At 54.9% G+C, this 16,201-nt stretch overlaps 1 protein-coding gene and 1 long non-coding RNA gene across 2 annotated transcripts; one reads left to right on the forward strand and one right to left on the reverse strand.

The window, feature by feature from the left end:
- Positions 1-2,905: 2,905 nt before the first annotated feature.
- On the forward strand, positions 2,906-6,240 carry LOC138848667 (uncharacterized). The gene is made up of 2 exons (XR_011386773.2): positions 2,906-3,346; positions 5,318-6,240. It is a non-coding gene; the product is annotated as an uncharacterized LOC138848667 (long non-coding RNA).
- Positions 6,241-13,496: 7,256 nt separating this feature from the next.
- Positions 13,497-15,842, reverse strand: RHOB (ras homolog family member B). The gene has a single exon (XM_008254781.5). The coding sequence runs from the start codon at positions 15,487-15,489 to the stop codon at positions 14,899-14,901; it is 591 nt and encodes a 196-aa protein (XP_008253003.1). The 5' UTR covers positions 15,490-15,842; the 3' UTR covers positions 13,497-14,898.
- Positions 15,843-16,201: the final 359 nt, after the last annotated feature.

A 16,201-nucleotide genomic window follows, 5' to 3' on the forward strand; every position in this document is an offset into this window, starting at 1 on the left:
GCATGAGGAGGCGGAGCCCCAGCTCCCGCAGCAGCATCAAAGCCTCATGCTTAACCCAAAACATCTCGTGGTGGGGCTGTGGGCTTTGAACACATCCTTGATCCTGCCACCGCTCAGCCCCAGCCCTTTGTCAGAGAGAGCACTGGTGACAGGCTGATTTAACGTCCTGTCACCCCCCTTAACAGCCATGACTCTGGGCGGGGGGGGGGGGAGGGGAGGGCCTGTGAAGGAGTGACAAGACCACAGCCATCTGGATGTCTTCCCGCCATGTCTCAAGCAGTGACATTTCAGACGCAGGCATTGCTAAGAGACCCCCTTCCCGTGTTTCAGTTCCTGAACCAACTAGAAGTGTAAATGGCTCTAAGAATCTGCTGGGCGTGTGGAATAGCTCTAGGTTCCACTCTTCTCATCTGACAAGTAAGGCTTGTATGTAATCCAGAACTGCCACGCTGTGCTCTGAGGACTGGCCGTGTGTGTGTATGTGTGTGTGTGCATGTGCATGTGTGTGAGAGAGAGGTCACTTGCTTACACACCTCCATCAGCCAGTGAGACAGCATGTTCAAGGCCAGTGAACAAGCCACTCGCTCTGGCTCGAAATAAAGCAGAGAAAGATACCTCCCCTATTGGAGCACTGGTTCACTTCCGATCCAGCTTCCTGCTAAGGCACTTAGGAAAGCAGGGAGACAAAAGTCACTCCCAGCCCGAGTAGTTGCTTTAGTTGTCAGTGAACTCATTCTGAGATAGAAGACTTTTTAGCTTTAGCTCTAAAGAGCTGGAAAATACCTGACATCAGCCAAGGGCACTCTGGGGATGCCACTTAAAGTCCTCCAACCAAGCCAGGGAAATGCCTCTCAGACTCCTCGGAAGATCCAGGAGGAGGGTTCCTGAAGAACACTATTCCCCAAGTGCATGCACCATCCAAGTGTTCAACTGATACGGTAGGAGCCCTCCCCACACCAGCTACTGCAGACGCAGAGCTGTGAGGTCACCAACTGGCTGCTCACCATACCCAGAGGTCACTTCAGGTCAGCAGAGCCAAGCAACAGAGCTGCTGCCGATTAGGGCCAGGCAGAAGAGGGGACAGAGCCACAAACCCTGAAAGGCTGCCCAGAGCCACGGGGAGGAGTCAGTTTGCCAGGAGGGTGTCCAGAGCCAAAGACTCTTCCTTGCTCCCACAGGCACATACTGGGATGGACAGTGTCCACTTCAGGACAGCGCAGGCCCCAGAACTTGTTGACCCAGTGCAAAGTGAACACAGGGAGCTCCTTGTTCAGACACCATGAAGAACTTCAAGATGGCAAGTGTCAGGTCTCACCTTCTGAGAACACACCTAGGAAGCTGCCCGCTGTCTGGGAGAATTCTCTGCATCTGTGTGAGTCCTGCCTGATGGAGTTGGCCTTCATGGTTTGAGGTCAAGGTCATCAAAAACACCATTTCTAATCTGCTTTAAAACAGCCAAACTGCAACAACTCAAAATGCTTCCATCTCTCAAGTATTTACACCAGGTGCAACCCAGCAGTGAACACGGGCCTCACCCCGAGCCATGTGGCCAGGGCATCGTGCTCCTGTCCCTCCCCAGAGCCCTTCCGAGCTGGCTTGCAGGCCGGTAGCTTCTCCGAGCCCTGACCTCCATCCCACGGGAGCTGCATGGTTGGATAGGGGATTGTTCTCGGGACATTGGCCCTTGTGTTAGCTTTGCCTCCACGGGGGGCCTGCAGCTCTTCACCTTGCAGGCAGGGTCCTCGTTTAGGCCACCACTCAGTAAAAGCATCCTTAGCCCTTGTGCCACGCCCACGTCTAGATGCTGGGGCCACAAAGAACCCCTGTACCCCAAGGTGTCACTTTTTAGATGGGAGACATAGAATGAATTAATGACCACACTAAACACGGATGAGGATGGTAGTAAAAGAAAGAACAATGTGTTTTGAGCAGAAGAGAGAGGAAGTCAGGAAACGCAGATGACATGGGAGTTCTGTTTGAAATCACGGTGGCAACAAAACACGAGCGCGTCTCCCGGAGGACCTCCCCAGAGCCGGCTCCAGGCCCCTCCCTTCCTCTGCAGGAGGACCTAGGAGCACTGCAGGTTCTTTCCTAAGAGCCCCGTCCATCAGACACCTGAATTCCCTCCACAACATCTTGGGTGCGGTCACCCTGCTGTGCCACGGTCATGTTCAAGGACAGGGAGCTCATGACCTTTGACTCATGACATTTCGGCATGCTCTGATTGCTACAATGCCCCTTCTTCGGAGCCAAAATCTGCCTCTTGAACGTCTGTCGGTCCAGCCCTTGAGGCCCACACAGACTTGACCAATCAACTCCTTCATTCACCAAATGTTCACCGCACCTCCTTCCAGGACTCCCTGCTCACAGTCCAGCTGGGCAGCCTTGGAACACAATGGAGAAGCATACGCCAGGTGCTAGAGAACACACAGGCCAGCCAACTGTCCACTCCCATCCACTTCCTACGGGCAGGTGTGCTGCTGTCCCCCAGCACCTGCCTAAGCAGGCCTGGCCACGGTGGATGCACACACAGCCCGCAGGTGTAGGATTCACCTGGCAGCCGGGGGTAGTTTCCCCAGCAAGGCTCCCCCACGAGGGTTTGGGGAAGCCAGGCAAGGGGAGAGACACAAGGAAAAGACATGACGGACACAAGACCTTCGATTTAGGAAGCCGGTGAAGCAGTGTGACTTCACCCTTTCCTCCTGCCCCCAGCTCTGGGCCAGTGAGCAGAGGCCCCAGAGAGTAAGCTAGACCAAGGTTGGCTTTATCTCTGGAAGGCACAAAGACTGCCTAAGGAGAGGCAGGAGGGTCCTTAGGGTTAAGTTCTCAGGCGCTCCCCCCACCCAGCTCAGATTCCACCCTGCTGCTCCCACCCCAAACCTGCCCGCTGGCCGTATTCAGGCAGCATGGCGCCCTCCACCAGCTACACACACTCAGACAGGCTGCAGGCCCGATGACAGGTCGCAGGAACCACCCCAATTACCAGGGCCCAGCGGTCCAGGCGGCAGCTGGGTCAAAGCCCATGTGGAGACCGTTAGCCTGTCTGCTCTTGGGAGGGAGTCAAAAGTTTGTTCACCAGAGCCTGAAGCCATTCCTGGTGGCCCCGACCGAGCCTCCAGCTCTCCCAACCTGCACCCCAGGATCGGACAGGCTCCTCCGCTGCCCGCCAGGAAGCCAGCTCAGTGCCAGCTCCTGCCCCGCCTCCTTGAACTCACTTGCAATGGGAGGGGCCTGCCAAGTCTTAGCCTGGTTTGCAAAGCATGAGTCAGAAGCCAGCTCAGAGATGCAGCCCAGACGTCTGCTTCCAGCCCCAGCTCTGAAGTCAGACTTGCGGCTTCTGAACACGGTGAGCCAAGTGACTGACTAGCCTCACCTCCACCGCTGTCCGCCAGGGTGCAACCTCCCCGTGTCTGGAGCTCATCAGACCACAGACCCTGACGTATGGCCCAGATTCCTCACAACTTGGAATTTGCCATGGTTCCGTGGAAAAGGCCTGCTGAAGTGAGCCGGGAGCAGCAGCTGCTAGCCCGGATCCTGTCAAGGTCAAGCGTTACCAGGAAGTCAAGTTCCAGGTCAGCTTTCCCAAAAATAGGAAGTGTAGGGAAGACGTACAGAGAGATTTATCTTGAGTGGGGATTTCCACGCTGCACCCCTGCCCTGTGCTTCTGCTCCTGACGATACCATTTTCTGACGTTCTTATTTAACAAGAGGTTAAAAGAATTCCAGCCAACCCTGAGCCAAGGCCTCTCCTGCAGCCTAATCTTGCAATCTAATTGAGCTTGGCTTCGGCCTGCGAGCTGGGAGAACCAGTTTGCCCAGACGGAAAGCAGCTGCCAGCTCACTGGTGGTGCGTTTGGTGCGCCGCTGCAGAAGCACAGCTCTGGGCTTTTACTCTCAGGGGTTTGATCTTGTTTAATCTTCGAAATAACAATGAACCTGAGGCAGTAGAGGGTAAAAATAATTGGCCCCAAAATGCACGGATAATGATTGACAGCTTCTACCTGCAATCTCTGATCCTCCCACTAAACCACACTGCCTGTCCTGCAGCGGGAAATGAAGCAATAGACGCAGCATAGGCATGATGGCAGAGGGAGGAGACCCCTGCCCGCTCCACTCCTCCCCAGCAAACTCCATGAGCTTCGGTCTCGTACATCACCTGCGGATGACAGGCTCACCCCTGCCGAGGGGGCCCCGTGGCCCAGCTGCCGCTGTTTCCAGGTCTCCCGGCACCCTGTGCCAGGTGCTGCTCAGCTCTCGGAAAACGCTCGGTTTACCCCTGCGATCGCTCACCAGTTGATCACTCCGTCATGGAAAGGGATCAGGTCCAATCAAGCTGCTAGAAAACTCTTGGCTTTCTGAGCCTGGTTAGCACATTTCGCTTATGAGTAGTTTATTCGTTCATTTGCATTTCATTTTTTTTTTTTAGATTAACTAACTGATTTGAAAGGCAGAGCGACAGAGGGAGAGAGGGATCTTCCATCTGCTATTTCACTCCTCAAATAGCAACAGGCAGGTCTGGGCCAGGCTAAAGCCAGGAGCCAGAAACTCCATCCTGGTCTCCCACATGAGTGAGAGGGGCCCAAGTACTTGGGCCATCATCTGCTGCCTCCCAGGCACTTAGCAGGAAGTTGGATTGGAAGCAGAGTAGCCAGGACTCGAACCTGCGCTCCGATATGGAAAGCCAACGCAAGTGGCAGCTTAACCTTCTGTGTCACAACGCTGGCCCCTGCTTTCAGCTTTCTTTGTTCTTTCAGATTTGGCAGGTCACCAACTGTACAGTCTTTCATCTCCGCCAATACCCGTAAGGTTAACATTTTGAACAACCCTCTCTTTGCACAGCTAAATCCGCAGCCTAGAAAATCCTGGAGAGCTAACCAGTGCCGGGGTTATCGTGTGCATTTAGCCTGGGTCTGCATTTGGCCTGCAGTTCCAGACATCCTTGGAGGAAATCTGTAGCTACAAAACTTCTCAACCTAAAGGCAGGGAGATGGATGGATCTTCCCATTTACAGAGTCGGCCTTGGTTACGCAACCAAATATCCGAGTTTCCCATATTTGGTCATTACTGAAGAGTGTGTATTTTACAAGTGCTTTTTTTTTAGCACTCATATAAATACTACTTTTTATACTGTCAGAGTCCCATTTAAAACTTTTCTACCATTAAATGACAAATGCACTCTTGCATTCCTTGTAGGTGCCTCCAGAAGATTCCAATTGTTTATCCAAAGGTCAAACAAGTTCTGGAATTAAATGGAATCAATCATTAACAAAGTGATGAGAAACTTGCTTCTCGTAACATTTGTTTCTTCCCTTTTCAGGACTGAAAAGAGAGGAAAAATAACTCCCAATGACAGCCGGAGGGCATAGATCACACAGGGTCCTAACAGCCCGGGGCGGGCTACGACAGCTCTCAGAATTGCACTGGCAGAGACCAAGATTTCTAAATGAAAACAACATGAGCCGGTCAGGCTGAGCTTCCCACCAAGAATCCCAAGCCTCCCGGCTTCCTGTGACACTCAAAGTTCAGCCCAAGTGACACCAGCCGAATACACCAGCCACCCCGGAGGTCCTTTGGAGGGTGGCCTGGGCCCTCAGAGGCTCTGCCCTGCCGGCCCATCACACGGTTGCCAGGAGCACTTCCCCAGGAACCTTGCTGGGTTGAGCACAGTGTGCGTTTTCGATAGGGGTGGGGGACAGAGAAGGCCTTTCCTGTGGCCTTAAAGGAGACCTTTCTTAACTTCTCCAGAGTCAGGGACCCCCCTTCCTACACTCATCCTCCCCTCATTGCCTGCAGAAGGTGATGCAGGCAGGCAGATAGGAAAACATGGATTAGATTGGTGAGCCGGAAAGCCACGCCTTCACCACGCCCCTGTGTGATCTGATCTCCCTCCCTGACCCCACCTGTATGCCCACCTGCCAATCAGGCTACGTAACCACGCCCCTTCGGAAGTGGCTGAAAGGCCTGGAACATGGTGGGCCTGGCCCTTTTCTGTGCCCTTGTTTTCCATCACTGCCCTGTGCCATCGGGGCCGTGGCCTCCTGGCCGGGAGCTCCCTGCCTCCTCTTCGCTGCTCGTGCTAAGCTGCTTGTAGCTGCTCATAACCAAACGCTTGCCGCACCGGGCTCCTGGCCTGCTCTCTGCTCGTATGGCCCCAGCTTAATTTCCAGACTTCCCCTTCTCCTTTAGATGGAATCCTCACTCCCCTATGCATTTCTTTCACTGAATAAAAAGCTTAAAAACTTACCATGTCGTCGGTCTGTTTGAGCCAGTATTCAGAATTCTTCTCTGAATTCGTGGCAAGAGCCCACAGCTTATTCATTTCAGAAATATTAAGAGGATAGGTTTCAAAGGGGTTCCAAACCTTTGCCACTTCTTCAGGCCTCTTTAAAAATGGTGCTCCCGGGGCTGGTGTTGTGCGGCTCAGCGGGCTAAGCTGCTGCTTAGGACGCCTGCATCCCGTATCAGAGCACCTGTCTGAGCCCCGGCTGATCCATTTCAAACCCAAATACCTGCTAAGGTGCCTAGGAAAGTAGTGGAAGACAGCCCAAGTACTTGGGCCCTTCCCACCCATGTGGGAGGCATTGGCTTTGGCCTGGACCAACCCTGGCAGGTGCAGCCATTTGGGGAGGGAGCCAGCAGATGGAAGATCCCCCCACTGTGTGTGTGTGTGTGTGTGTGTGTGTGTCTTTCCCTCTTTCTCTGTAACTCTGCCTTTCAGTCTTTTTTAAAATAAAAAAAAAATATACTGCTTCGTAAATTTCTGTCCTTTAATTAACTCATTCATTTGACTACTGTTTATTGAAGTCAGCACTGTACTGGGTATTAGGGACACAGTGGTGAAGGAGCAGACGTGGCCTCCACTCTTGTCGCGGAGCTTACGGTCTTGGTTACAGGCTCCGCTCACTCCACTTACTCTTCCCCATCCTCCTCTGAGGCTTCAGACACCACCTGCGTCCTGGCAGATCCCTCCTTCCTCAGGTGACCCAGAAATCCACCTGACAGGGCCTGATGCCATCGCTTAGGCAGCCTGAACTGCGGTTAGAATGAAGAAAACAGTGTCATTTAAAGAGCATGGTTGGGCCGGCACCGCGGTCCACTAAGCTAATCCTCCACCTTGCGACGCTGACACACCGGATTCTGTCCCAGTTGCCCCTCTTCCAGGCCAGCTCTCTGCTGTGGCCAGGGAATGCAGTGGAGGATGGCCCAAGTACTTGGGCCCTGCACCCCATGGGAGACCAGGAGAAGCACCTGGCTCCTGCCTTCGGATCAGCGTGGTACGCCGGCCGCGGCGGCCACTGGAGGGTGAACCAACGGCAAAGGAAGACCTTTCTCTCTGTCTCTCTCTCTCTCACTGTCCACTCTGCCTGTCAAAAAAAAAAAAAAAAAAAGAGCATGGTTGAACAACACAGCCACATCGCTTATCCTGGGGTGCGTTTTCCCTAGAGACCCTTGCTCTGAAACCACCACAGAAAAAACACTCAGGAACACTGCCTCCCTTCCCCACTTGCCTAGGCTCAGACAGTATTCTTCCCTTGGGTTTCCACAACAGCACTAAAGCCAGGCTAGAACATGTAGCGGAACTTTCTAGAAGGTTCCAAGAGACTTATCCAGCAGGTATAACTTGGAGTTGGCTTTGGGTATGGTTTCACCTAGAGCCTCCTGGCTTGGGCGGTCCTCCCAGGATCTTTCTGGCTACCTTGGCTGTCCATGTAGAACAGATGTTGCCTTCCCTTTCCACACCTGTCACCACCCAGCAACACCATCAACACATCTAGAACATGCTCTCAGAATGGAGAAGCAGAGTTCCCCTGCTAAACTCCAGTATCGAAGACCACAGTTCCTGTCCCGGAATCTGCTTCTTCGTCCCAAGTTTGATCTGCCAAAGTCCCCTTCCTTCAGGGACACCTCTCTCCTCCATATAGACTGCCGCCTTTCTACACGACTTGCACAGGGCACAACTGTGTCACTGTACAGAGAGGACACAGACCATCGTGTGTGAGGGAGGGGAGGGGCCGAGAAGGACAGCAGTCATTTCCAAAGACACCTCAAATGCAACATTTGTATATAATCAGTCAGCTTCTGCCTCTTCCCATCTTAAATCCTGGCATCCCCACAGCCACGCAGCCCAGGGTCCGGGGGTCGTCAGCTCTGACTTAGATTTGCACACCTCTACCTCCCAAGTGTCTCCAGTTTGCCCCCTCATCGCCATGCCCACGCCTTGGTTCTGGCCTTCACGTCGGTACCTGACCAAGGGAAAGTCTTCCTCACTGGTCTTCCTGCCTCCAGTTTCCCCTTCTCCAATTGGTCCAGTCATCGGGGTGGTCCTCACCAAATCCTAATCCCACCGTATGCAGAATGGCCGTCCTAGGGCTACACTGCCGGGGCCCAGTGGGCGTGCGTCTGATAGCCATGAACTCTGTGGCTGCTCTCCTCATCAGCAGGACGAAGGCAAATGTACTCCTCAGGGTTCTGGCCGAGATCGTGGTTGACCACTTCTAAAATGACCCCAGTGGGTTGAGTCCACCTTCTGCTACTCACGCCCCGGGGTCGCCCCCTCCCATTCAGTGTGCATGGGCCCACTTGCTGGCTTCTAACAAATACGGTACAGTGAAAGTGATGAGACATCACTTCCAAGGCTGGGTCATAACAGACTCACTTCTGGGGTGAGCGGCACACAGGTTGAGACGCTGCTTGGCATGCCCTCATTCCATATCAAAAGGCCTGGTTTCAAGTCCCAGCTCCAGCTTCCTGCTTGTGCACACCGTGGGAGGCAGGAGGGATAACTCAAGTAGCTAGATCCCTTCTAGCCAGGTCGAGTTCTAGGCTCCTGGCTTCAGCCCTGGCTAAAACAGGCATCTAGGAACTGAACCAGAGGGTAAAAGATCTCTCTGTCCCTCTCTCTCTCTGCTTTTCAAATTAAAAAAAATGAAAATAATAAATAAATTTTAAAGTGCTTATTTTCATCTACTTGAAAGACAGAGACAGCCGGCGCCGTGGCTCAATAGGCTAATCCTCCACCTAGCGGCGCCGGCACACCGGGTTCTAGTCCCGGTTGGGGCGCCGGATTCTGTCCCGGTTGCCCCTCTTCCAGGCCAGCTCTCTGCTATGGCCAGGGAGTGCAGTGGAGGATGGCCCAGGTGCTTGGGCCCTGCACCCCATGGGAGACCAGGAAAAGCACCTGGATCCTGGCTCCTGCCAGGATCAGCGCGGTGCGCCGGCTGCAGCGGCGGCCATTGGAGGGTGAACCAACGGCAAAGGAAGACCTTTCTCTCTCTGTCTCTCTCTCACTGTCCACTCTGCCTGTCAAAAAAAAATAAAATAAAATAAAAAAAAAAAAAAAAAAGAAAGACAGAGACAGAGAGCAGGTGCACTTCATCCACTGGTTTATGCCCCGAATGCCTACAACAGCCAGGGCTGGGCCAGGCCACCACTGGAAGCCTAGAACTCTGTCCAGGCCTCCTATACTGGAAGCAGAGGCCCAAGCACTTGGGCTATCATCTGCTGCCACCCGGAATGCATTAGCAGGAAGCTAGATTAGAAGCAGAGGAGAGGGGACTCCAGCCGGCACTCTGATATGGGATGTAGGCATTCCAAGCAGCAGCTTAACCCACTGTGCCACAATGCCTGCCCCTGTAAATAATTTTTTTCCAAAAGACTGGCTTCTGCCTGGCCATGCCCTCTCTGATCCTTCTCACCTGTTCTCTCTAATGAAGCTAGCCGTGGTGTTGTGAGCTGCCCTGTGTCGAGGCACACATGGCTAGGACCTGAGGTGCTGAAGCCCGCCAGCAGCCACCACTTAGCTGAATCCTTCCCCCTGCTAAGCCTTGAGCCACATCCTGCCCCAGCCAACACCTGGATTACAGGTTTACCAGAGGTCATAAGCCAGAGGACCCAGTAGGCTGTGCCTTAATTCCTGACTCAGAAACTGCCAGGCAGTAGATGTTGGTCTAACCCAATGAGTTTGGGGATAACTTGTTATGCAGCAATAGATAACTAACACAAGGATTAGCCTGGTCAACGATGCTAGCCATTATCATCTTCTCTTCGTTGTAAATTCTAGGAGGGGAGGGACAATGCTGATCTGCTTATCTATTGCCGCCCCCCCCCCCCCCAGCCCTGAGCACAGCGCTAGGCCCAGAGCCTCTTAGTCAACCATAAATATTTGCCAACTAAAAGAATGGGAAGGGGGCTGGAGCTTGACACAGCCATTAAGACAGGGTTTCAGACACCTGTATCTCACATTGGAGCACCTAGGCTCTTCATTCCTGCCACCTGCTAATGCAGACCCTGGGAGCTGCAGGTGATGGCCAAGTCCTTGGGTCCCTGCCACCCATGTGGGAGATTCAGAATGAGTTCAGGGCTCCTGGCCCAGTCGTATCTGTTGTGGGCATTTGGGTGAGTGAACCAGTGGATGGGAGGTCTATTTGTCTACCAATCTATCTCTGTCTCTTTGCCTTTCAAATAAATAAGAATGAACAGGAAGGAATAAACTGAGGTCCTCCCGACTCTGACCTCTCAGGCCGGAAGAGGGGTCGCTGAGCTTGGGGGTCACAACCTGAATACCCACTTCCCCTCCAGCCAGGAGACAGACCAAGCAAAGCTGTCAGGACCCAACAAGCTAGGGGACAGAGTCCTTTTGTAGTCACAGGACCTGTTCAGGCGCAGGGTGTATGCTTCCCAGGGCTCGGTGCTCACAACGCTAGCCCTGTGTCAGTGCCACATCCCTGGAAGGCCCAGAGAACACAATGGAACCGGCATCACCCACCTTCTCCCCCGCCTGCCAGATACACGCACCCCGTGTTGTGGATGAGGAGGGAAGGGGGGGGGAGGCTGTGTGCTGCTTGGCTGGGCAATATCATTTTTCTAGACCCAAGAAATGCCAGAGGGGCCAAAGCAGAAAGGAGTTCTCACCCAAGGGAGTTTTATTCACTGGCGTCCAGACACCGCCCCACCCCTGCCCCGGCACAGAGCTGAGCCGTCACCACTGCGCTAATGGCCCAACTGCTCACCCTGCCTCTGCCCTGAGATTTCCACCATCTGCACGTCAGACACTTCTCCTTTAAGACTCAGATCCGATGTCCCCTCCTCCAACAGGGGCGCCTCCGCCTAGGGCGCCCATCGCCCCATCGCTGGCCCTGGCCTGCTCCTGGGGAACGCATTCCTGCAACTGCCTGGCCCACCAGTGAAGTGGCTCACGAGGGCAAGGACTGCTTCTCGCTGCTTTTTTTCTTCTTTCCTCATCAGAGCTGACGAAGCACGGGCCAAGGCCAGCTGAATTACAGGGTGCTGCTGCATTCTGAATTCACAAATGGCGAAGAGAAATTTCTAGAAGGGAATCAAGTGCCTTTTGGCAGAAGCATGCGGGTGAGAAGACAGAGTCTGTGTGGTGTAGCCTGGAAGGAAAGCTCTGGGAAAGTCTGTATCCCCTGAGGGTTGAGGAAGCCAGAGCTGCTGGCTGCAACGCTGTCGCTGTCGGGAGAGCCGCTTTGACATAGACACCCTCTCCCTCCCGTGTGCACCTACGAGGACTCTCCCTCCATCCGAGCCGCTGCTTCTCACAGTGCGGCCCCCAAGCTAGCAGCATCAGCGTCATGCAGGGCCCTGCTAGAAATTCAAATTCCCGAACCCTCAGCCTGGACTTACTGCATCAGAAACTCCGCCGAGGCCAGGCCCAGCAATCCGCGCTGTGACCAGCCCTAGCAGGATTCTGGTCACACTTACGTATAAAGCATCCTTTCTCAGTCTACCGAAACACATGGGAAAAAGACCTCAGAAATGCAATCCAGACTGATTTGAGATCGAGATTAAAGGAAAACCTGAGACAACGCCCCTTGCTATAAAACACCCAGGATCAATGAAACTTCCCACTATTTTCCATGAATCGTTTCAACAGGCAATTAAATGAACTCAGCACATTTCTTTTAAATGTGCAAAATGAATTTTCATATTCTAAGAGTCACACCAGATGTTTTACCTTCTTTTTTCCCCCCTAATTGATTTTCCAGCCTAGAGCAACTTGGTTTTTTTGTTTTCCACTTGGGCCCTAACACAGCAAGAAGAGTATGTTCCGCAGGGTTTTTAAATGGCACGCAGTTAAAACAGGCCCCACCAGGCTGCTCTACTTCTTCCGGGTGGTTGTCTCCCCAAAATATAAAAGCAGAACTCTTTAGGTAGCGGGCAGATGGGACAGGCGGGAAACCCAGAAAGGCCCTCTGGGGGTGGGGGTGGGGGGGCAAGTCTCCAGGCTCTTGGCTGCTTGCAGAGCCGAGTGCTGGGCACTCAGCCCAGGCCTGAGCACTCCCCTACCCATCCCTGCACTCCCTGGTACCAAAGGATTTGCTGGCTGTAAAAACTTGCAAATAAACATTGTCTTTCAATGGGAAGTTTTGTTTTAAAGTAGGTTATGGGATGGAGGTGAGTGGAGCCATGGGCCGAGGAAGGAGTGGCTCCTGGAGGAGTCCAAACAATCCCCCTCTGTTGGCCCTGCACCCCCCCAGTGGAGCAGGCCTGTTTCAGCCTGTGTTAAGTGGGTGAAAGGTCACCACCAACAACCAGGTTTTCTTCACTCAACAAAAGCTCTTGGAAATCGCAGGGGAGAGGGGAAACGAGCCTCAGCCTTGAAGCAAACAACTTCAAGAGGGACCTCCACTGCCTTGGCCCTGGGTGTGGGAGAGGGGAGGGTGGCAACAGAGCGCGAAGACGTGGAAAATGCCGATTCAGACAGAGCCAAGCTTGGGAGGCAGGTGGGGGAGGCTGGCACCACCTTCCTCTGCGCCGGCAGGTTTGAGTCCTCCCGCCTGCAGCGGGATTTTCGTGTGGTCTCCAAGAACAAATCGGCCTGTCTGGTTCGGAGAACCACTGCAGCAAGGCTCAGGGTCTGAAATTAGAGCTCATCCTAATTGGTTCCCAAAGCGGAGCTGCTCCAACTTGAAATAACTCCCACCGCCCACCACCACCACCACATCCAGCGCTGTCTGCAACCGGCCCTTCTCAGAGAAGGGTAGGCTTCTTATTGCGGCATCTTCCCAGGGAAGTTCCATCGGAAGAGAACCCTCCCCAGGAGAGCCCCTGGAGCTCCAGCCCCAGGCAGAGCAACCTGCCACTGTACAGGGTGGTGTGCAGCCCTGGAGGATGGGAAGGAGGCCAGGCAACCAGCCCCAGAAATGTGACCTAAACTGAAAACACGCAAGTGACAGCTTCTCAAGTCTAAAAGAAGCCAAGTCCACAATAGTCACAGTGGTTTTAAGACAGAGACAAAACCAAGACCTTTGGCCTCGCCTAATCAGGCTGAAGTTTTTGCTCTGGGCCATGAGTGAGCGGCTTGTCTTCCTCTGGGGTTGTGACAGCCAACAACCTGGTCTCCCTTGATGACCCAACCCGCAGAGCCCGCCAGACCTTCGCCCTCCGCTATGACAGTCGCTGCCCAGAAAGGGTCTCTCCCCTTGTCCCACGTGCACAAGGATACCTTACTACAGAGCATTAAACCACAAGAGCCATTTTATAAATGTCATCATCATAGTCTTTTAATATTTTACATAAAAAACTGTATACACAGCTTATAGAACTTTTATGTAAACATCATAAGCTCACCACTTTGTCATTTGTCAGTTTATTGGAAAAATAAAAAAACAAGACAACAGTTTAGTAGAAGTACCACTGGGCAGGAAGGGGGAGGGGAGAAACGGGCAGGTTTATTCTCTGTACAGAGAAGCAGAGAAAACTTCACATAGCTGCAGAGGCTGCCTTGCAGGGAAAACAAAAAAGTTCTCAATAGGCCCCAACACGGGTTACTGTCCCTTATCAAAACAGTGTGCATGACTTGCACAAATAAAATCTCAAAACAGTGGTGCCACTTTTCTCGAGAAAACCAAGGAAAAATTAGTAAATTCTTTTTCTTTTCCTTGTTTTCAAAATCATCATTCAAAAAAAATAAATCCGAAGTAGATGAGGTTACAGCATACAGAATGCTACTGCCTTATGCAAATGACAAGTGCATTAAGTGTCAAACAATGAAACAACTGTGCAAAGAATTCTTTCCAAAAAAAAAAGTTTCAGCTTTTAAATAAATCAAAAAAACATCCGTTTCTTGGACTGAACAGTTTTCACTTGTCAGGCACAGAGTTCGCTTATGGCAACAACAAGGCCCCCAGCACACGCCCCGCCCCTCCTCCTGCTGGAGAGAGGTTCGCTGGGGGCTGGCAGCACCTGCTGCTTCTAAAAGCTGTGTCCCTTCAGCCCCAACTCAGTTGCAAATGTCTTCCCCAGGGCTCAGAAAGATGGCCAAGTCCTGGTCATGCTTGGATGGGCGCCTGACCCAGCCCGGGGCCAGAGCTGTTCTAACGCCCTGGTCACTCCACCCACCACGACCATTAAATAACACCATCTTACCTCCGAAAATAAAATTATATCTGTATTTATAGAACACCCCCCTCCTCCTCCCCAGCCCTCCCTCCCGCAGTTCCCGGGGTCTATGTTACAAACAAGGGATAGAAGCGCTCGCGGGTTACGGGCTAACATCCGATGGGGCGCGGCCCCCACCCCCACCCCGGGGGGACCCAAGGCGGGGGTGGTGTGACAATGTGAGCGAGGGGGCAGTAGAACGTACACGCAGTCACACGCTCTGAGGCTCTGATCCTCAGAACAGGTTGTCCAGGGGACCCTTGGCACTCAGCGGGGGCGCCCGGGCCTGTGCCACACAGCTGGACGCACACAGACACTGGGAAGGGGGCGCCCGGTGCCCACGCGCTTCTCGGCGCGAGAGCCAGAGCCGCCCGCAGACGCCAGGCAGTCTGGTGGGGTCCTTGCAGGGGCGTGGGCCTCCCCTCCCCACGGCTGGCTGGGGGACCGGCCCGGGAGGGGGCGCCGCGCAGGCGGGGGCAGACGGGCGGGCGCGGCCTCTCATAGCACCTTGCAGCAGTTGATGCAGCCGTTCTGCGAGCCGTAGCGCTTCTGGAGCGCGGCGCGCGTGGCCGTCTCGAAGACCTCGCGCACGCCCTCCTTGGTCTTGGCGGAGCACTCGAGGTAGTCGTAGGCTTGGATGCGCACGGCCATGGCGCGGCCGTCGTCCGTGCGCACGGGCTCCTGCTTCATGCGCGCCAGCTCTGTGCGGACGTGCTCGTCGCTGCGCAGGTCCTTCTTGTTGGCCACCAGGATGATGGGCACGTTGGGGCAAAAGTGTTTCACCTCCGGCACCCACTTCTCGGGGATGTTCTCCAGCGAGTCCGGGCTGTCCACCGAGAAGCACATGAGGATGACGTCGGTGTCCGGGTAGGAGAGCGGCCGCAGGCGGTCGTAGTCCTCCTGGCCCGCTGTGTCCCACAGCGCCAGCTCCACCTGCTTGCCGTCCACCTCGATGTCGGCCACATAGTTCTCGAAGACGGTGGGCACGTACACCTCGGGGAACTCGTCCTTGCTGAACACGATCAGCAGGCACGTCTTGCCGCACGCGCCGTCGCCCACCACCACCAGCTTCTTGCGGATGGCCGCCATGAGCCGGCCGGGCCCGGGCAGCAGGAGGGGGCCCGCGAGCGCCTCGCTGCCGTCCCGCTCGCTTCGCTCACTGCTCACCTCCGGCGGCGCGCTGGGGGGCGAGGGTCGCTAGCTGCACCCAGGCCCCGCGGTGGCGCGTTCTCTCCGGGCGCTCAGGCTGCCGCGGCGGGGGCGCGGGTGCATAGGGCGCGCCGCGCTGCTCGCGGACTGCGGCCGCGGCTCACGCCCCGGGCCGGGGTCGGCGGCTTTGTGCGCCACAAGGGCTCGGGCTGCGGTCGGTCCCGCTCCCCCTCCCGGGTCCCGGGCCGCGCGTACCAGGGCGCCGACGACTCCAGCCAGACTGCGGTGGCAGATGCGGGCTGCGGCCCTAGCGCCTGCTATTTAAAGAGTCCGGCCACTTTCTTAATATAGCCGCCCAATAGGAAGCGAGCCGGCTGAGCTCATCGCTGCGGAGCTTGGCTCTGATTGGCCGCCCGCTGCAGCCCGAAGGCGGGGCCGCACGGGCTTGATTGACGGCCCTGGCCGCGGGGCTGGGAGAGGCGGCGACCGTGGAGTCTGCGCGGCCGCCGGCGCTGCGGGGCCGCGGCGGCCCCGGCTCCCCGCCTTCGTCGTGGCCCGAGGGCTGGCTGCCTAGAGCCCGCGGGGTCTGGGCCCGCGGGTTCCGAGACGGGGCGCCACTTTGGAGTGGGGGGTCGGCGCCTCCTTTTAGAGC

This window comes from Oryctolagus cuniculus, chromosome 2, assembly GCF_051225735.1.
Source record: "Oryctolagus cuniculus isolate XC-2025 breed Fujian yellow rabbit chromosome 2, ASM5122573v1, whole genome shotgun sequence".
NCBI classification, from domain to species: Eukaryota; Metazoa; Chordata; class Mammalia; order Lagomorpha; family Leporidae; genus Oryctolagus; species Oryctolagus cuniculus.